This window comes from Colossoma macropomum, unplaced genomic scaffold (genome assembly GCF_904425465.1).
Source record: "Colossoma macropomum unplaced genomic scaffold, Colossoma_macropomum, whole genome shotgun sequence".
Classification (NCBI taxonomy): Eukaryota; Metazoa; Chordata; class Actinopteri; order Characiformes; family Serrasalmidae; genus Colossoma; species Colossoma macropomum.
In genome coordinates this window covers 16,901,189-16,923,740 of record NW_023494800.1, presented here as the reverse complement: position 1 = coordinate 16,923,740, position 22,552 = coordinate 16,901,189, and the positions used below count along the sequence as shown (strand labels likewise).

The 22,552-nt window shown below is 39.9% G+C and overlaps 1 protein-coding gene across 1 annotated transcript in view; it reads left to right on the top strand.

Annotated features, from left to right (window-relative positions):
• Positions 1-22,552, top strand: part of igsf9bb (immunoglobulin superfamily, member 9Bb) — a 150,781-nt gene that overhangs the window by 70,770 nt on the left and 57,459 nt on the right. The window contains exons 4-5 of the mRNA XM_036588980.1: positions 2,486-2,637; positions 19,665-19,782. Of these exons, the coding sequence (XP_036444873.1) occupies positions 2,486-2,637; positions 19,665-19,782 (270 nt within the window). The remainder of the gene's footprint in view (positions 1-2,485; positions 2,638-19,664; positions 19,783-22,552) is intronic.

The following is a 22,552-nucleotide window of genomic DNA, read 5'->3' as shown; positions in this document are numbered from 1 at the left end:
AGCTCCACAGGGCTCACAGAGGAAAAAAAGGCAACCCACAATAACAACTCACTTGGGGTTAACCCCTTGAATTCTAGATACCTAACTCATTTATTGATCTGAAGTCATTTTATTCAGTAGCCACTGTAAATTATTATGTGACTATTTTAAAACTTGAAAAGTTATGCAGCAATCAAAGTGAGAAACTAAAGTGTGGATGTACATTCAGGCCATTTGGGGTTTAAGGGGTTACAGTTATTTAGAATTGTAATTGATTGTCCAGATTTTAGCCCTGGCTTCTGTCTCCTGCCTGTTCATACAGTAATGCTGGGCCCAGAGCAGGTCTCCACACTCAAGTGTCTCCAGAGTGCTCTTCCACCACTATAAATATTTCATGCACCTAAATCGTTCTCCCCATTTTCCATGCTTAAGCTTCTCACCCACTCTCCCAGCCTTCACACAAATGTGGTCAAATGTTTTATTAAGCATGTGAAAAGCTTGGAGTACTGGAATGGGAAATCTGTGAATAAGGTTCACTTTTTAACCTGCTTTTTTAAAACAGAATGTGTTGGTCCGTACTCCCCAAGACCCCAGGCACAAAACCAGCGAGGAAAGCTGCATTATGACCAACTGAGACCACATTACACAAAAATCCCCCTAAATTAAGTCATTCTTAGGAGATATATGCATCATAACCCATTCCTAATCAGTGCCTGCCCTCCTAAAACCCACTATGAAAGATGTGTGATGTGCACTTAGTGGCAATGGCAGCAGGGGGAGTCTGAGTACCTAAATGGCTGAGATCATAACAGCACCAAGTTTTAAATCTAAGCCAGTTAAAATTCACTGTAGCCCAACAAGTCTGTACAAACCCTAACATAACCTGACCAAATTGAGTTTGAACCTGAAAGTAACCCCTCAAAAGTCTGTTTGGACCCAACTGCAGCACAAGAACTTTCTGTCTGAACCCAACTGTAGTCCAGCAAAATTCTATCTGAATCAGACTGTAGCCCCAATCTGAACGCGACCATAACTTGACAGAATTCTGTTTGAATATGAAAGTATCCTGACAGTATTCTGTCCAAATCCAATTGTTGACTGACAGAATTCTGTTTGAACCTAATAGTAAACCAACAACCTACTAAAATTCTGTGTAAACCCAACTGCAGCCTGCCTAAATTCTGTGTGAACCTGACTGCAACCTGCCTAAATGTTGTGTGAACCTGACTGCAACCTGCCTAAATTCTGTGTGAACCTGACTGTAACCTACCTAAATTCTGTGTGAACCTGACTGCAACCTGCCTAAATTCTGTGTGAACCTGACTGTAACCTGCCTAAATTCTGTGTGAACCTGACTGTTACCTGCCTAAATTCCGTGTGAACCTGACTGCAACCTGCCTAAATTCTGTGTGAACCTGACTGCAACCTGCCTAAATTCTGTGTGAACCTGACTGTAACCTGCCTAAATTCCGTGTGAACCTGACTGCAACCTGCCTAAATTCTGTGTGAACCTGACTGCAACCTGCCTAAATTCTGTGTGCATCTGACTGTAGCCCAACAAAATTCTTTCTGAAATCAACCATAACTCAGTGAAATTCTGTCTGAACCTGAACATAAACTGACAACGTTCTGTCTGAGCCCAACTGTAACCCACCAAAATTCTCTCAGAACCTTACAGAACCCAAAAGAATTCCATCATTCCAACAACATGAATTGACTCCAGTGTGCCAGTTTAAAAACTGTTTAAGGTAGTAAAAGTAGCAAGGAAGAATAAAATAGAGTAAAAAAAGGAAAACCACAGTAAATTCTGACCAAAATTTGTTGAAGATGGTAAACTTAAATGTGAAATGTGAATAGTCCTGTTGGTTTTGCACAAATATTTCTATTTAACTTTAATGTAAAATGTGAATAGTCCTGTTGGTTTCGAACAAATATTTTAAGTTGCTTCTGGTCATTGCTGTATCCTGGTTATCTGCATGTAACAGAACTTGGCACAGTGAGTGTCACATGACTTTGGGATGGCTGCTCTCCCTGCTGGAGTTATTAGAGGGACAGGCTGCTTGGTCACACTGTAGGTACTAAATCAGGTATTTGTGATGAAAGGCCCTGGAGAGAACAGCAGAGTAGCATGGGGAATAATTCGCAGAGAGAGAGAGAGAGAGAGAGAGAGAGAGAGAGTGAGTGAGGAGCAGTGGCAGCTCATATATACTAAATGCTCATAAATGCCTGCATATGTGCGAGTAGAGGATTCATGGCCGTGGTGCTGTGTGCTGCACAGGTATGAACTAACAGCGCAGATGGCCTCTTGAACCCCTACGGCTGCAGTTATAGCTGAGGAATAACTCACTCTTTTATAGGCTCTATTCTAAACACACATATCAAACGGAGCACTGGTGCAGGTTGTTATTATGTACCTGCCGTGTTACCATTTCAGTGATTTGTGTGTGGCAGACTGTGGGTTGTATGTGGAATGTCAGCGTCTTAAAGTCTCTCATGTGTGTTGCAGCTCCTCCCACCTTCACGGACACCCCACCACAGTACGTGGAGGCTAAAGAGGGAGGCAGCATCACTCTGAGCTGCACGGCCTTTGGGAACCCCAAGCCCTCGGTCAGCTGGCTACGGGAGGGAGAGCCCTTGCAGGACAGCGACAAGTATAAGGTGAGTCCAACTTCAGCCATCCAAATCCTAGTGTCACCTTTATGAGGGAATATTAAGAACTGAGTTCAGATCAGTAACCAAGGGCTTTTTGTGCCAGTACTTGCGCATTAATCTTATTTTTCATCTGTGATCAGGGTTAGATCTACAAGGTGGCAAGGGGTGACAGCTGCCACCCCCTCTGTGGCACTTGCCACCCCTAGCTGCCACCCCAATTCTGTGGCTCTTCAGTATGACGCAAAATTGTAATAAATACAGCATGTCTGTATTCCAAGAATTCTTGAAGTGGGCAGGAATATTGTATTTTTAAAAAAGTCTATTATTAATTAACACAAGGAGCCAATCGGTGGTGAGAAATCACAAGACACATCTTGGTGAGCAAGCTGCTTTCCCACTCGGAACCCACACGGGGTGGGGGGGGTGTCACAAGGCTGCTGCTAGAGGAGTGAGTATAGATGGAAACAGTAGCTTATTTATGTAAAGTCTCATATTAAAAAACAAGCAACTAATTTCACTGCAGTGATGCAGTGTCATGACCGAATGTGGACACGTTTGTGCCGAGTCATCAGATGATGGGGAACATGTTAGTGTGTTTACATGAGTGTGGTTAGTTTAAGGCAGGGGTGTCCAAGGTCCGGCTCCAGGACAAAATGTGGCCTGCGGACAGATTTTAAGTAGCCTGTGGCTTGTGTTTTAGAATGCGTTGTAAGTGGCCTGGTAGCCAATATGTTACAATTTTTCTGTTCACCTGATGGTGGCATTTAGTTTATTTAACACTACAGCCACAAAAGCACAATCTTGACAATGAGAACCGGCGATTTTGGCTAAATTAACATTTACAGTGATGGGAAACACAGTACACTCTCAGAAAAAAGGTATGAGACTGTCACTGGGGTGGTACCCTCAAGGGTACATCTCAGTACATTTAGTCAGAGAACATAATTATACCATAATCCATTGAAATCATGTTTTATTTTGCTTGATAACTTCATCGTCGTCACTCCTTGATGAATACAGTTAGGCCCAATCCCACTTCCTATTTTTACTCCTACCCCGTGTTTTCGAGGTTGACCTTGCCCTTTTGGGACTGCGTTACAATGGGTAGTGGCTAGAATCTCCCCCTACAAAATGGGACAACCCTCAAATAAAAAAGGACATTACTTCATTAACAGGCTACTAGCAGTGCTCTATAGGCAGCCCTGCCAGTCTGCAGTGACAGGAGAGGAGGGTAAAGTTCAGCAACCTCACTGCTGGTCTTTAGTTAAATTTAATTCATTATATGCCTTCAAAGAGGGGAATGTGATAATTATTTATTATTAACCATTTTTGGTGATGTGAAGCTGATGTCAAGTATTTGCTAGCTATTCTTGTTTGTATTTTCCAGTTCCACCTTAAATGGAGCAGCAGTTACATTTCGGTAAATCAGGCATCAGTACTGCTGGACTATTTAAGGTGGAATGGGAAATTTAGCTAGCTAGCTACCAAGATATAAGCAAACTACGAGCCTCTGAAAACCCTCTGTTTGGAGGGCCATGTAGCCCTAACACTTTGCCCTACCCCTCTATCTCAACAAAAATTGGGACGCCCTACCCTTAGACGTGAATATGCAAAACGGAGGGCTAAGGGCTAAGTGGTAGGGGCAAGAGGTAAAATGGGATTGGGCCTGATTCTCCTTGTGTGCTCACAGTGAAAAAAAACACATTGGAATTGATGGGAAAGTTTCAGTGTGTTAGAAATCATATCTGCGAAAAGCACGCCACTATCAATATCTTTAATGTAAATCTAATAAATCCACCTCCTCCAGGCAAAAAATGTAAACAAAACAGAGCTGATATGATGGGCAGGACAAATAAGACCTTGAAAAAGGAGGGAGGAGCTGCTAGCAGTCAGTTCAGCTCTACTTTTTCAATCAAGCACCAACATCTGACCAACAACTTACATGCAACACTGTTGTTTGTAGGTTTTGCTATTTGAGTAGGAAAACATCCATATTTACATTGTAAATCCGTACTAAATAGACCTGAACAGTGTTGCATGATATTGTCCTACAAATGTAAATGATCTTACATTTGCTGGCATAAAAACACATAGCAAAAAAATATCTGTTCCCTGAAACATCAATGTGCCACCCTGACAAAACTCCCTGCCACCTCTGTGCTACCTAAAAATTTTCTAGATCCATCACTGCATCCATGCATTTTAAAGGGGTCAGTTGGATGTGAGGTAATAGCAATTTTCCAAAAAATACTGCTGATGGACTGTTTGGTGACACTTTATTCTGAGTGGTCCTTTTTAGATGAAATAAACACTCAACAGACTCTCAGTAACATAATCAACAATATATCAGTGATGTACCAGCAGTGAATGCATTCAGTAGATTATCAAGAGACTTTTAATTAATTGCATAAATAAGATTTGTTTATAGTCTAATAATTCAGTTGTTTTTCACTTTATTTGGTGTCCAAGTTCACATATGTAGATGTAATACAGACCATCTCAACATCCTCAACAAGCTGTTATAGACCTGCTGCTGACATGATTCTGTCACTGGAGTTTGGGTTGAGGTTAGGATTATGGTTATGATTAGGGCCAAGGTGAGGGTTAGGATTAGGTTTTGGGTTGAGGTTAAGGTTAGGATTGGGGCCAGGGTGAAGGTTAGGATTAGGTTTTGGGTTGAGGTCAAGGTTAGGGTTAGGTTTTGCATAATGGAAGCACCATATATACAAGTATAAAGAGTGTTTAATGTAATATCTCATTAACACATCTACCTAATGTATCAACAGTATATCTTCAAGATATTTACCTCAATTTATTCAGATGCTGCACTACTGCAAATTCACTGCTACTTCACGGATGTGTTGTTGACATGGTACTGATTCTTTGTTAAGAGTTTATTAATAAGCTACAAAGGACCACTCAAAATAGTGTTACTGACAGTTTTCTTGTCTCTTTTACCATGATGAAAATAGAACTGATGTCATAGTTCAACTAATTTGTGTCACTTCAAAAATGTAGATGTTTCTGACTTCGAAAGGTATTGCCTCATGGTGGGCAGATACTTGAGACCACTTGAAAGCAGCATAAGCTGCAAAAACAGCCTGTTTTGAACTCACTCACAGGGCAGTGGGGTCAGCACACATCACACCCATGTGATGTCCATTCAGATTTCTTTATAAAAAAAAATTGAAATATGAAAAACTTGTACAATTTTGACTGGATGGTCTCAGACTATAGCACAGTACAGTATATGAGTCTTAGAGACAGTAACAAAAATGGCTTGTATTTGTATTTATAAGAAGAGAGGGTGGAGAAATGGTCATACAAAAGGAATTATCACTGGTTTTGGTAAACAAAATCATGCAAATGTTGTAAATGGAATTACATAAGAAAAATATAAGACTATGGCCCCTTAAAGTGTAATAGACAGTGCAATAACGTCTCATTATGTCAGTCCATGAAAGTGACAATATAATGACACGCATATGTGACACACGTCTACAGCCCATATAAAATGAAACAGTGTGCCATAAACACACGCTCGTTTTCCTGTATTGAATACAGATGCTAATCTGTGCTGTAACATGCACTGGATCTCATTAGAGCTGTGTAAGCGTGGCTCTGCATACAGCCTGCTAGCATTCATGTGACATTTTAGCCAATTTATTTTTTATGGCTTTGCTTTAATTTGATATGGAAATTAGTGCCGGCTCTCAGACGAGGAAGAATGATCATCCAGAGCCAAGGGGAGGCCCTGTAGCACGCGTCATGGTATACTGTCACATTCGCTTAATTGAGCCATGCTTATATTGGCAGGGAGGGATATGAGTGGAGGATATAGTGGGGCTGGGAATGACAGGCAAATGCTGTTTTTTTTTCCCTTCTCTCATGAGCATGGACAAATACTCCACTCTCCATTACCATCTTCCACTTCACGCTCCTCTCCCCTGTCAAAATGCTACACGATTGTAATATTGACTCAGAGGGAGGAGAACACAGTGCTGGTGCGTGTTTTCACCAGCGCTCATCCGCTCTCCCTTCTTCAATGAAGAGAATGTTGTCAAAGCGGGTGTGTGTGTTTGAGTGCGTATGTGTGTGTGTGTGCGTGTGTGTGTGTGTGTGCGTATGTGCGTGCGTGTGTGTGTGTGCGTGTGTGTGTGTGTGTGTGTGTGTGTGTGTGTGAGTGTGTGTGGCTCCGCTGACAATGCGAGTGCTCTCACTGCTGGTTGTGTACCTGAAGGGCATGTCAGTGCACGGCCTGTGAGCAATTTCTGATCTCTCTCTCTCTCGCTCTTTTTCTTCCAATGCCACTCTCTCTCATTCCCTTTAAACTTAAAGTCAAAAAAGTTTCACGTGTTTTCAGATATTTCATGTTTTTTTTTTTCACATGATGCACATTTTTATTTTTCATTTGTGATTTTCTCGCATCATGATTCATTCATTTATGTGAAGTTGAATGTGTTTTTAGACTTGGCATGTGATGACGTGAAATGCGTGTGATTTTTCTGCATTCTCTCTTTTTCTCTCTGTCTCTTTCTCTCTCTCTCTTTCTCTCTCTCTCTCTCTCTCTCTCTCTCTTCTCACTTTTTCTGTTTCCTCTCTTCCCCTCTCTCTTTCTCTTTTCTCCCTTTCTCTTTCTTCTCTGTCTCTCTCTCTCTTTTTGTCTGCATTCTGTTTTTTCTCCTTCTTTGTCTGCTCTTGTCTTTTCTCTCTTTGTCTCTCTTGTTTACTCTTTTTTCCTCTCTCTCTCTCTCTCTCTCTCTCTCTCTCTCTCTCTCTCTCTCTCTCTGTCTCTTTCTCTGTTAAATTTGTCCGATGAAGTGTTTTGAGCTGGAGTGCTGTAGTGTGTGTGTGTGTGTGTGTGTGTGTATGTGTGTGTGTGTGAATGCTTGGTCACTCTGGTGATCTTTGGGAGCATTAAGAACATGCGTGTGTGTGTGTGTTTGTTTGATTGACAGGTGTCTCCGTAGAGTGCAGCGCTGCAGCTGCCACTCTTAGAACCCATGACGTGCGATCAAATTGGAAGCGACAGATTTTGTGCACTTTTTCATTACTCTCTTTCTCTCTCACCCTCTCCTTGTTTTTACTGCCCTCTCTCTCTTCCTCTTGTTCTCTCATTCTACCCCTGTCTCTCTCTCTTTCTTTCTCCCCTCATCACCCTTCTTCATCTTTTTCAATCCCTCTCTCCTTCTGTAGGGCTGTATATTGTATGGCTGTATGACTCAGACCAAACAGTGAGGGGAAGCAAATATTTAGACTCTTTTGTTTTTGTACATACATCCACTTCACATTTACACATGTATTTTAACTCCATACTTATAAGTATGAGCAAAAAAGTGTTCTTAAACATAAATTAAGATACATTAAAGAAAAAACAATCAGTTTTTTCAAACTTTATGTGTTCAGACAAAATATACACATATGTAAAGATCAAAAATGTTCTACATGTTTATGCTGCATTATAAAAGACTTTGACATTGGTTGGGAAGACTTTAAGTAGCAATTATGGTGAAGGTGAAGGAGCTTCCTAAAGTCCAACATTGTTAAACAACACTCGAATGGAAAAAGCTACAGAGCCCAAGCAAAGACCTATGATCCCAAGAACACCATACACACAGTAAAGTATGGAGGTAGGAGCATCACAATGGATGTTTCGATAAGACAGTGACTCCATATACAGAGCAATAACTCCACACTTAAGCATTTATGGAGTCCAGCAGAGGGACCATCATAATCTATGAGGAATTAAAGACAGTTTGCCAAGAGGATTGGAGCAAAACTGAACCACAATGCTGTAAGAAGCTAATTATTTCTCACCATAGGCTTTGTGAAGCTATAATTCCCAACAATAGCTTTGCAACAAAGTATTAATATTATTCATTTGTAGTGACTGATTTTTTTTTTAATACAATGCATATAAATACATACTTTTTTGTTCAGATTTATAAGATAAGGCCAGAAGCTTGACATAGATATATGTGCTGCAAATATGTTAAATAACAAAAACCAGAGTGTCTAAACACTCGTTTCCCGATTTTAGAGACTCATTGCCAGACTATAGCAGACCCTACAGCGCAGACATGAGCACTCACCAGCAAAGTGAAGCACAGCTTACAGTTACAGAATAACTGTAATGCTGATCAAACACATCAGTCCCTTATTGGTTTGATTGTGCATTGACCCATTAGATCAATACTCTTTTTAGTATCATTCCAATAGGCCTGTCATGGGCATGATGTTTTAGCTGATTATTAATAGCCATATAAGCAGTTCTGATTAACAATTGCATTGTCTTTTTGTGTTTATTGAATGCAACTATTCAAGTATAGCCCTGAAGTGGCTGATTATCCATCTTGCTTCCTAGCTGTTGATGCTTAGTAGCTCCCAACTAACGACAGACACAGCTCAAGCTCAAATAAACAAACATTACTCACTGCTGCTCACTAAAGCTGTGACTTACAAACATTAAATAAACTAAATTTCCTGCCAAGAGCCATTTAGGAACCTTTATTTCTAAGGAGTCTTACAGTAGCAACAAAATCCATGACCTCCTCTCAGTGCTGGCTCCAGTGTGAGGAGGTCATGCAGGAGATGAAGCACGGAGCTGCCAGAAAAGCTAATCTCTGCTATAGGGGTCGGCCATTGAATCTGCTCCTTAAACATTCAGCAGTGATCCTTTTCACTGCTTTCTCTGGCCGCTGCGCCCTCGGCTAATTGCTATGCTCGTTTGTGTCGGGGGTCAGAAATCCGTCCCCTGCTCCTGCTTTGCTTCCGCCGCTGGGTGATTATGTGAGGTCACTGCAACCGAAACAATAGTCATTGATTCCAATGTGGGATATCTGGAATGGAGTGATAAGCTCTTTATTTTTGGTCAGATGAGCCTTGAGGGATGTACGACGGATTTTTTTTTCATAGAATCCTCTCCCTGAAATTGGTTGCTAAATGTGGGCCTGTTTCTGCAGAGAGGGATGGGAATGATGATTTGCAAACCCTTACGACCTCAAAATGCAATAAAGTGAACGCACCAAAAAGATTGTTAAAGGACCCATATAATGGAAAACTGAATTTTTGTCAATTTTATAAATAAAAGTCCATACATGGAAATTAAGCTGCCAAAATAACCCTATTTTTATGTCACAGATCACATATATCTACATATATCCTACATATAACTCTGCTAAATGTACTATGGCTGTTCATCTCCACCCATTCATGTTGGAGTTTGGATTGCTTTTTGAATTAGGCTCAATATAGAGCAGCCAATCAGAACAGAGATCATTTGCATCAGTCTTAAAGACACAGTATCAAAAACAGCCTCTTTAATTCCAAAGGATAAAGAAAGGTAGAATATTTTCATGTAAAACTGAATTATTATTGTTTTTTGGTACATTAATGCACAGTAACAAATATAAGTGAACCTTAAGGAAGAACATAAAATGTAAGAAAAATGTAGGATATGGGCCCTTTAAATGTAATGCATCTGTTTTTAAAGACAGTAGACTCAGCAGAGAGGACGCCAGAGTAATGGATGGTTAGGTTGCTCTCGTGACTAGGCATTTGATTTGCAGCAGATCATAGATCAATGCCATTTCCGTACGCAGAGCTGAATACTAGGTGAAAAATGGCAGCTTGGTGACGGAAGGCCTTGCCTTTAAAATGAAACACTTCTGTAGAAAGATGAGGTATTGTTATGAAGCATATTGCCATGTGTAGCAGTTTCAATTGAGTGACAGCAAACGTTTAGTTGAACTGAGATGAGAGGGAGGTGCTGGCGAAGCTGATGAGAGAGAAAGTCAAACAGTATTTATAGAGAGGATGCCTTATCATTCCAATTATAGCAGAGCCGCTCTCACTCGACAAACACGGCAGACTTTGGTTAAACGCTGTACTGCTATGCCACATACGCTCTGTCATGAAATGTATTACATGCCTCAGTGGCAGTGGCTTCGTACAGAGAAAATCCTAATGCTGGATGGAGTTTTTTTAAAGTTAAAGCATAATGATCAGCTTTTAATACTTGGCAAAGATTACTGTAAATGTGTTCAACAAAATGTTTGAAGATTATGTTTTTTAAAGAAGCAGTTTTGCTGAGAGCACATTTCTTGATTCTGAAAGTGTGAATATGTGGGGTATTTGTGTATATATACTCTTCAAAATGATGCAGTTTAGTTTTAGAAGAAGCCTACTGACAGACAGCAATGCTTTGTGAAAGAAGAGATCATGTACGAGACTATTACAAGAGCACATGTTTTGACTTCAGGTAAATAGTGGCTGTTTCAAGTGGGGAAAAATAAATCCTCTTGACCTAGAAAACATGCACTGACATTGCGATACTGAAACTGACTATGACATATACTGGATTTTGTGTTTTTCAAACAGTGTTTCTCATTTGCTGAGTGATAGTAAAGTGTCACGTGTATGTATTTCACAGTTAGATAGCCTAGATGGCGAAAGTCTAACTGCCACAAATGATGTCACAAAGGACATCTCTCACACTGCCCTTCATAGACATTACAAACACACATATTAGCAACCATCTTGGATACCATAGCAACAGCCTAGCAACACATTAGAAACCAGCTGGAATAAGGTAGCATTCGCCACACAACACTTTAACAACCACCTGAGATTCCATATCAGTGGCCTATTTTTGCAGCCACCTGGGATAATATAGCAATGGTCTATCATCACCTTAGCAACCACCTGGGATTCCATGGCAATGACCTAGCAGCACCGTAGCAACTGCCTGGGATTCCATAGCAATGGCCTAGCAGCATCTTAGCATATACCTAATATAACATAGCAACACCTTAGCAGCCACCTAAAATACCATACCAATGGACTAACAACACATTAGCAACCACCTGGGACACTATAGCAACAGCCTAGCAACACATTAGAAACCACCTGGAATAATGTAGCATTCACCATGCAACACCTTAACAACCACATGGGATTCCATATCAGTGGCCTAGCAACACCTTAACATCCACCTGGGACACCATAGAAGTGCCCTAGCAACACCTTGGCAACCACCTTGTACACCATAGCGATGGCCTAGCAACACCTTAACATCCCCCGGATACTGTAGCATAAGCCTAGCAGCATCCTGGAATAACATAGCAATGGCCTATCATCACCTTAGCAACCACCTGGGATTCCATGGCAATGACCTAGCAACACTGTAGCAACTGCCTGGTATTCCATAGCAATGGCCTAGCAGCATTTTATCAGATACCTGAGATAACATAGCAACACCTTAGCAACCATCTAGGATACCATAGGAATTGAATAACAACACATTAGAAACCACCTGGGATAATGTAGCATTTGCCACGCAACACCTTAACAACCACCTGGGACACCATAGCAGTGCCCTAGCAACACCTTAGCAACCACTTTGTACACCAAAGCAATGGCCTACCAACACCTCAACATCCCCCGGATACCGTACCAATAGCTTAGCAGCATCTTAGCAGCCACCTGGAAGCAGTGACCTAGCAGCACCCTAGCAACCATCTAGGATACCATAGCAATGGACTAACAACACATTAGCAACCACCTGGGGTTTCATAGCAAATGCTTTGTCAAGCCAACTTCAAGTTCAGTCACAAACTTTCCTCGGCCTCATCTGTGTGGTCGATTACCATGGACAACCAAGATGACATGTGGCTTGAAGTCTACACAGTGAAAGGCAATCAGTCTAACATTTTAAAAGAAACAAGTCGTTTAGTTTGTGCAAATTGCTTGTCACATCGCCTCCATTGCTCCTCTTAGTCAATAGCTGGACAGTAGAGTCTGCAGCATTCCTGTGATAATTAATCACGGATAGCCTTGACCATCAAGAAAAATTGACTGGATTCTCTTTGGGGTTCACAGAAAGCCATTCCCATAAAGATAGAGTGATCCAGGACTGCACCTGTTGATGATGTGCTCTGCAGTGAAGTGTGCAAGCAGTTGTCACAGTGGCTGTGTCTGCTTGTGAGATGAGTTCAGAGTGGAGAGAGAGTGAGAGAGTGACTGCAGGCTGGAAGCTGCACGTGTTATGGTTTCTGAAGATGGATGTCGAGGTTAGCGAACGACAGCTCAATTACGCATTTACCTTCCACACTCTCCTTCGCTGCACCGCAGAGAACATTGCAATCGATTACACAAGTGATCTATTTTTAAATGCATCTTGCCCCCTCGCGCCATCCTGGCATGAGCAACAGTGCTTTGGGTGCACTTTCTGAAGTTATCTACTTTTAAGCAGATTGCTTAATTACAAAGACAGCTCATCTGAGTTGGTGGCCGTGGTTGATCTGGAAATGTTGTTGATGTCATAACAAAACTCCAGGCCCGGAAATTTTAGAGGAGAAGGAAAAGAACTTTCCTAACCTGAATGTAAGTTAATGTGACATGATAAGGATTATTTCGGTTAAAATTGATTCTCAAATTAAAAAAAAGAAAAAAAATTAAATAAAATGTACATTTTCAATGAATCAGCCCAGTGACCAGTTTGCAGTCTGAATGACAAAGCAAGTTATCCGCATGTCATTATAAAGCCATGTTTTGCAGATTCTCCACAAGGGGAAGTTATTAGCATTCAGGTTACTTTTCGCATATGTTGCTAAAAAGGAGGAAACCAACACCAGCAGGATCTCACAAATGCATAAATCACTGTAGTGATAAATTTCATATATATGAAGTAAAATGAAAAGTTTGCTGCTACAAATTGTGTGTGTAAATGGAGTAAAACTGTATATGAAGTAAAAAGTTTTGTTCAAGTATGTCTAGGCTGAACAGTTCAGCAGACGGCTTACAGACTAACAGGCTACTACAGTAATATTGAAAGTTAGGCTTTGAAACCAATGGATTTACTGTAAAACTCCAGCACATCAAGTAAAGAATATAACACCTGTATGTCTGTTACAAACTTGAAATGCATAAAATATTCATGTTTTACTAAGACCTGGCCTGAGTAGTATTAAACCCAGTGTGGGAAGTGAATGTACTGTTGCTACCCATAGGATAGCAGGATATCCGTTAGCAGAAATGATCACTATCATAGGGCTGAATTAAACACTGGTATATGATGACATGCATGGCAAAAAAGTATTAACTTAAAAAGCTTAAAGAGGTCTGAAAATATATTGCTGAATTTGCAGATACTTGCAAATACTTCAAAGTACATATTTAAAGAGCCTGATGGACACAGGTTTATGCATTTCCTGCCATATATACATTCTGCAAAAGATAAAACAGCCTTGGAAAATGCACTCCATAGTACTTTATTGTTCAGTTAAACCTATTTGTATTGTTTGCTCTTTTGTTTACTAATATAATTGATAGTGATAGCCCTAAACAAGATTTAACCAGATATAAGTAATTCTGAACCATTGCTATTGATCCTATTGATTGGCAGCTAGTGTTTTCATATGGTGTTAAAAAAAACAGAAATAGTTGAGTTACAGGGTTTCTTTATGACAACCACAATATGTTCATTGTCCCTGACAGAAATGTTTTAATGAATGGTACTTGAAAGCACAGTATTGATCTACTGGATCAATGCTCAGTCAAACTAATGAGGGATTGATGTATTTGATCAGTATTCTAGCTATTCTGTCAGGTCTAATTGTTTGAGAGTGTGCGCTGTGGTTTGCTTGGCTGTGGTATGCTCATATCTACATGAGTGTGAGTGTGTGTATGTGTGGTTGTGCGCTGTTGGGTCTGCTGTAGCCTGGCCATGTGTCTCCATCTGTGTAATTAGAGTAATTACTGTGCCTCAGACTGCTGCTGTTTGTTGAGTAAATGGGCTGCACTTATCTACGTTCTCGCCTTACGGAGACTCCATACGTGTGTATCTATGTGTGTGTGTGTGTGTGTGTGAGTGAGTGTGTGTGTGTGTGTGTGTGGTTGTGTACTCTGTGTGTGAGCGGTATTGTTCAATTTCCAGCTCAGACTTTCTCTGATTGTCTTCATGAGATGTAGTGCTCTTATATAAGATGACATCACTGAATTGCAGTCAGCTTCAATGTTCAGCCCAGAAGACTTCCAGCTGAGCTGTGTGAAGCAGGAACATATAATGCTCTGGAGATATGAAAAGTGTATATCACTCCTTTATAGGAACTCAACTAAAATATACCATATTGTGAATGTATTGTGAATTTGATATGCCTTGCAACGGTGATGGATAGTAGTGAAGTACATGTACTGTTTTAGACTGCTTTATTAAAGTATTTCTATTCTATCTTTTTTGAGACTTTCATTACATTTCAGAGTAAAATATCCTACTCTTTACTCCACTTCGTTCTGCACAAATGTGTCATTACTTGAACCTGTGACCAGAAAACTGTATTTTATTATTAAAATAACCAAAAGAATGTGATGCAGTTTCATATTTCAGCAGACCAATCATAGTGCATCTTTCACTAACTCACACCTGTACATACTGATTTTCCAATTGTAGCTTAGCAACTGCAACTAGGCCTGGGCACCTCTGACGAGCTTTTGTAATTTAACAACAGCCTGTGATGTTGTGTGGGATCTTTGTAAATGGGATACACAATATCCAAGAGTTTTGATGGAGGAGTGATAGCATGATACACTATCAGTATCTGTCACTGGGGCAGTACCCCTCTTGTCACTGGGGTGGTACCCTCAAGGGTGCATCTCAGTATCTTTAGTCAGGGAACATAACTGTACCATAATCCACTGAAACTATAAGTTTTATTGACTCCACACACTCCATCTCTGTCATCTCGAGGCTTTTTATTGGATTGTTCTGTTTTAAAACATTAGGTTCTGAAAATGTACAAATATGTACTTTTCCACTGGAAAAAAAATTATTTAAGTTTCACAGTTGGACCTTAAATCCACTATTGTACCTTTAAGCGTACATTTACATTGTACCATTATTTTTAACAATGTATATGACCCAGTACCTAAACCAAAGACTCAAAATAAGAGGTACGTACTTTGTACCTTAACACAAGTAGAAATATAAATAAATGACTTTCTACTTTTAATCGAGTAATATTTTACAAGAGCTGTCTTTACTTTCACTCACAAACTTGTTTACTTTGTCTGGACTACCTTGAAATAGATTTAAAACACCTTTCAGAATTTCCAAAATTATTCATGTTTTTTGATTCACTTGAATCTTTTCACTCATCAAAAAGCTATTTATGTCATTAAGGATGCTCACAGAACACAATTAAGTATTTTGTGATTTATTAAATGGCTCATTTACATGTTGAAATCTTCTGTGATATCATTACTGCAAAAGCAAATCTTTTTGGGGGGGGTGAGGGATTTTAACCCAGTTTTCTCCCCATGTAGTCCTGGCCATTTCCACCCACTTGTTGGGTCTCCATCTATGACACACAGTGCCACAAGGCTAGGACATACTTTCTCCAAGTCACTGCATCTTTTCAAACTGCTGCTAATGCAATGTCATGGACGACTCAACACACTTGCAGGAGAATGCTACCAATAAACAAACAGTACATTGTGTAACCCAAACATACACACATATACACAATAAATTACACACTGCATAGTAAAGGTCAAGCTTATCAGTAAGAATCTAGTCAAATGAACACAGGGAGCTTATCGTAGATCAGCATGCTCAATCTTACATGCTTGATCCATCTCTTGCTTGATCCATCTGCTTGTGAAATATGTGGCTTGCCTGTATTTTCCCAACATCTAATCTGGTGTAGAGGTGAATAATTTATCTGAAAACTTCCTGTTTCCCGAGCGGAGACTTACATAAACGTGAATCTATGTGATCTGTCTACTCTTCGTCCTGCTTCCACACAACAAGTTCCACCTGCATGGGCCTATTCCAGAGTGGCCCTCATGCATTTTTAAACAAGTGTTGTCACAGAGCCGTCCAGGAAAAATAGAGAAAAGCTGTAATGGTCCTCTGAGTCTTAAGAGGACAATGCGGCCTCTGCTCATAAAACAGTGTCCTTTTATCCCAATCTGACGCAAGTTTCACAGTTTCTCCTCTGATTCTGCTTAAAAGCACACTCACCAACTTTGGCAGAAACTAGATGTTCTGGAACTCAACAGACAAACAAATACAGCAATGTTCCCCAAAAGACACATACTGCCTAGACAATAACAACTAAATGCTGGTATAATCAGTTGTCACAAATAATATAATGAGACGAGCGGATACTAACACGCATTTGTTAACATAGAAGCTAGCTAGTTAGCTAACTATACCCTTGTTGGGGTTCTCAGAGTCCTGGAATCCCTCAGAGCTTCCTTTTTGTTAGATTGAGATAGGAAACAACTTCTAGTTCCCCATACTCCTTCATGTGTCTGGCAGAAAACAGAGATCACTTCCAGCATCGTATGTAATGCAGTCAATTACACATATGTCAAGGTATGTAGAAAATTTTTTTGGTTCAGATTGCTTCATCCTAACGAGAGTTATAACAGAATATTCGGGGCCTCTTTCGAGTGAATCTCCCTGTATAATTAAGAATGAAAAATGCTGCTTGAGATGATGTTGGTTCCCTCACTGCTGTCAGGGCTGGAGTTTCAGATCAGAGCGCAGAGCTCTCATGCATACAAAATCAAAAGAAAAAATGATAAATTCAACTTAATGATTTCTCTGCTGTTATTAATAATTATTAACCAACTAATAAGTGGTTACAGCCCTGGTATGCTGTACGCTGTACGCTGAGCATGTGCAACATGGGACTTCCTGTCCTGATTGGTTGGATGTTGGTGGTGCACATCATATGATTTTTCACCCATTTACAGAGCCTGAGACAGCCACAAAGATGGGATGTTTTTCCTCTAAGCATACTTTGTGCTCAGAGGGTTGGTTTTAAGGGTTGGAGTGCGATGGAAGAGGTCTTAGATCAACTGAAGGCAAGTTGGATGTACATAGAGAAGAGAAAGAGAGAAAGAAACAGGTGGTTTTGTTTAGCATCGGCATCACTCTCCCAATCTGCACCACTTGCAGCAGAAACATGAGTATATTTAAAATCAATCAATTATTCAGATCCACATCTGCTCACTTTCCATGAATTCATACACTATGGCTTAGAATCTCAACCTAAGTTCTCTCAGAAACACAAATTTTTATTAATCTCTTGGGGCTTAAGAGGCATCGAGAGGATAGTGTCGTAATTTTAATGGGCAGAAGAACTGGAAAGACTTTCATGTGTAGGCAAGCCTTTAATGATAAATAATGATGGCCTGTCTTATGCTTTGTGTTGAAAGAGTTTGTAGGTTAACAAGAATCTCCGCAAGCATATTTAACACTACTATAAATTGTTAATTGCCTTCTGAGAGGAATTCCATTCAGGAGTGAAAAGGTCATGGTAGTAAGTGTTCTCTTCATTATCGGGTATTGGGAGATGTGCAGTGGTCCTCCTAGTTCTACTGGGACCAATGTATCTGATCGGGCAGGAGACTCCAGAGTGTGTTTGATTAGGGGGGAGTGGTCTCAGAGCTGTGGTACAGTGGTAGCAGTGGCAGCAGGAGGGGGCAGTAATAAAAAGGAAATGGTGCATGTGTGGGCGCGAGGCGAGAGAGAACAGGAGCACGTTGATCTTTAAGTCTCTGATGGAGTGGCCTGGTTTGTTTGATCTCAGCTATGCTGTCTCGCTCTCTTTGCTCCCCGCCTCGTGGCAGTGGGGCCCTTTTTGTGCTACGATATAATGACAGACATGTGATTTTGGCTAATGCTCTTTACAAAATGTTTCATTGACATATGGACATATGGACCATGTAACAAAGTATTTTATGTGCCAGGTGCACTGTAAACTGTAAGCGGTAAACTGTACACACACCTGAAAGTTATGTAGTTGTGCTGTTTATATAATATAGCTGCTTCTGATGAAGTTTCATGATGGAAAATTATACCCCTGTACCCTTGCAGTGTTGATGTGTATAAAGTGCTAAAAACCACAATATAAACTCCTAAAAACTATAATATACACTCTTGAAAAGTTATGATACTGAAAGGGTTCTCAGAGCAAGGCCATAAAAGAACCACTTCTGATTTTATAATGATTTTTTTTTACTATATGGTTCTTAAAAGAACAATATTTGTAAATGATGTGACTTTGAGGGGGTCTTTAATACAGAATAATAATAATAAAGCAATAATTTTGTGACTGTTCCTAACTAAGATGTGGATGTGGGAGCAAACACAGGGATATTGTGTGATGCTTAATTTCTTGTGAAATAAAAGAACTTAACATTAACACAGTTTAGGAAAAGTTTTGGTTTTACATTGAAAAAAGTGCTTCCTATGCGTGTTCAACCAGTGCAGCTCAACAGCCGTGTTTGTAGAATCTATGTTAGATACAACAAATTTGGTATTAATGTAGATATTGCCTCACCCAACATGTTTAAATGTTCAGTTATGTTCACATGTGAGAATACTAGTGTCTTGCTATGGTTTGCATGAAATAAATCAATAAATGAACAAACAACAAAACTTTTTTTAGTCCTTAGTAAATGAGTTTTTACTGTCAGTGGGGTCTGTTGCTGTGGTAACTCAGTTAACCATCACAAACCTGTTCTACACTAATTGAAAGGTTTTCCCTAATGTCAGGAACCATTTATTTTTAACAATGTATGTTTAGACTTAAAACTTGTAAGCAACTGCAAAAAACAAAGAACTTGGATTTTATTTTACACCAAATGGTAGCCTAACATACAATATGCAGTGATTGTGAATATTGTTGCTGTTGGAACAAAACCTTGCTTTTTGAATTTTTTAATTGTTTTCAGAATTTGAAAATGCCAGCTGCCGTTTATACTGTGTTAAAATTGTATGATAAACAGAGCATTAGAAATGCTCCAGAATAACTTAGAAAAACATTTTGTTCCATTAACTTCCATTCAAAATTAAGAACATTTTTTTCCTTCTGCTGTAAAGGCACAAATTTTGAGATAAGAGAAATTGTCGCTACAGCGAAAAATATGCTGAGTGTTAACAGACAATTGTTCACTTGGGTGTACACTAAGAAGCCGTTGTGTTTGTGTAGTGATGATGAGAGCATGCTGTGTGTCCACAGGTGAGTGATGGCAGTCTGACTGTGTTGTCTATTAGCCGGGAGGACAGAGGAGCGTACACGTGCAGGGCCTACAGCGTGCAGGGAGAGGCCATCCATACCACACGCCTACTCGTCCAAGGTAGAGCCAACAGCATTTCAAATCTTACTTCAAGTGTGTGTGTTTGTGTGTGTGGCTATATATTTAGCTCTTTGTGTGGACCAGATGTCCCCAGGATGATGAAAACACAAAATCTTGACATTGACTGTTGGCTGTGGTTTCTAATGTTCATGTGAAATTATAATAAACATTATTTTATTGCACAACTGTGCATCAGGTTCTGAAATACACCACCAAATATGTAAGCAACTGGTTAGAAATTAAAAACCAAGCTACGGAAAGGGGGGTGACGCTAACGTTTAAGCAAATTGTGCATGTGTGTGTGTTTCTGTCACTATAACATATGCTTCACAATGTCTGCACAGTAGAGCTGTAGGGCAGTAGCTAATTGGGCACACTATGTTGGCTGTGTGAAAGTGGGTGAGAGAGTTAAGAGCTGACTGTGGGCAGCTCCCTCACTCAGGACATGGACATCAGGATCACCACTCTGACACAATGATCTCTACACATCCCCAGTTAATCACCGAAACCTTTTACAGAATTTAGTTGCTGATTGTATATGGATAGACTTACATGCATTTTACTCTATACATGCATAAATAACCTTATAACCTAACCTTAAAACTTAACTAAGTTTTAAATAACATGTTAAACTGCCTCACAATGTTGACCTGCCAATCAAGAGTTCCAGTAGTGCCTGTAAGCATGTACAGTGTAGGGCTGTCACTATCAGTTATATAAGAAATTGAGTAATCTAGCAACTATTTTGCCAATTAATAAAGTGATCTGTGGGCTCAAACAATGGGCTTATTAATAATATACAATGCAGATCCTACAAAGATTCTAAAATAAAGCTAAAAAAGGAAGGCTTTGAATATACTTTCTACACAAATCAAACACTGTCTGGCAAAAAATGCACAAATTCATCAGCCTCTGTTTCTTGTCAGAGATAACAGTAATGTAATTTAAAATGTGCATTTTTAGTGTATCTGCAGATTTCAACAAATTTAAAGTCACTTTAAATGCAATTTTAAGAAATCTTTAATGCTGCTTTGGGCCAGTGTCACGGCCATGCGTATCATTTTATAGAAGAAAGACTCACTAGATAAGCAGCCTTATTACCACCAGTATTATAATGCTAATTTCCACTAGTGCTTCTATGGACATTTCAGTGTTTTGTTAACATCCAGCTAGCATCAAGTTACCAGCATTATAAGACACTATGGATCATTCAAATTGCTAATCACGAAGCTGATTAATTAAGCGTGTACAATTTAATTGATTCATTTTTTTTTAATCTAGTAATCAATTTAAGTGATTAATTGTAACAGCCCTAGTATGGTTATCATTATAGGTGTTACATTTAAAGAGATATTTTCTGTGAAACCTTAAAACCTTGAAATCAGCCATTTTTATCAGCTAAAAACATTGTCCAGTCCCAATTCTCTTCTCTAAAAGCCCGCTGACCATCACTGCTTCATCTGAAAGAATACCAGCACTAGAGGCCATGTGCAACTGAAACCTTGGCCGGTTTATTTTTGTGTACTGCCAGCTAGGTAAAGGAGGTTTAGTATGCAATTTAGACATGCCTCTTTTAAAAATTCGCTGCCTACATCTCTATCTTCAAGACAGTAGTGCAGAAGCATCACTTATTCTGATCTCCCTCATGTCATGAGGCACCAGCTAACATGACAAAGAGGTAATTGTAGCCGGCTGCTTTCTTGCGGGATTCCAGCGCACAGAGGGGCCAGAGGGATGGAGATGGCTAAGCACATTATGCTGTTGAGCCGAAGAAGGGTTGAGCCGAGGCGATGTGTGTGAGCGGAGACTCATTCACTCTCAGGCTTACGTAACGCACGCTGTCCAAGCATGCACTCTAGCACACATTCATTCAGTAGGTAATCTTAAGGACAGTTTCAAGACACTCAGCAGTGTTTACCAGGAATGAAAAGACAGCATGTCACAACAAGGGTGAATGTCGGACTCAACTAGTGGCGACTGTGTGACCCTCTGTAGACCTCTGGAGTCGTGCGTCATTTTGTAGTCGGCAACATGCTCGGATAAGAATTCTGAGTCTGAACTAGGACAAAAAACGAATAGCATTTTTGAAAATCACCACATCACACGGTAAATGAAAATACAAAATGTGTGCTAATACATTTGTCTGATTTACCTTTCTCCATGAATATCACTAGATCTTCTGAATTCATAGCAAGTTCTATAAGCAAATTAACACAGTGATATTTAGGTAATAAAAATGCACAGTACTGTGCAAAAGTCAGGGACCACCCTTTCATTTATTTAATTTCCAGTCAAAACAGCCATAAGGATAAAGTAGACAACATATTTAGAATCAGATAATTACAGAAGCCTAAACAACTAAATATAATACCATTTTCAATATTTCATTTGTCCACCCTTTATTACAGCTCACATTCTTACATGTTTCAGACTTGCTTTCAGTTTTTCAGTGAAATCTGCAGGGATGTTTTTCACACCTCCAAAGTTCAGTCTCAGAAGTTGGTTGCTTTTTCTACTTCTCATGATCCAAGTGATCCCAAACACATTCAGAGATGTTGAGGTCTGGTCTCTGTTTCCTTTTCTCAGTAACAGCTCCTTGACAACTACACATCCTTTCAGACTCATAGCGTTGTCTTCTCACAGTGCAAAGATGGACAGAAACACCAGATTTGAAGCAAAAGTGAAGCTTGATGTTCTCCTGTCTTTCAAAGCAAAAAGGGCTTTACATACTGTTTGTCTAAAGGTGACTGTTTTGGTGGTCTACCAGGTC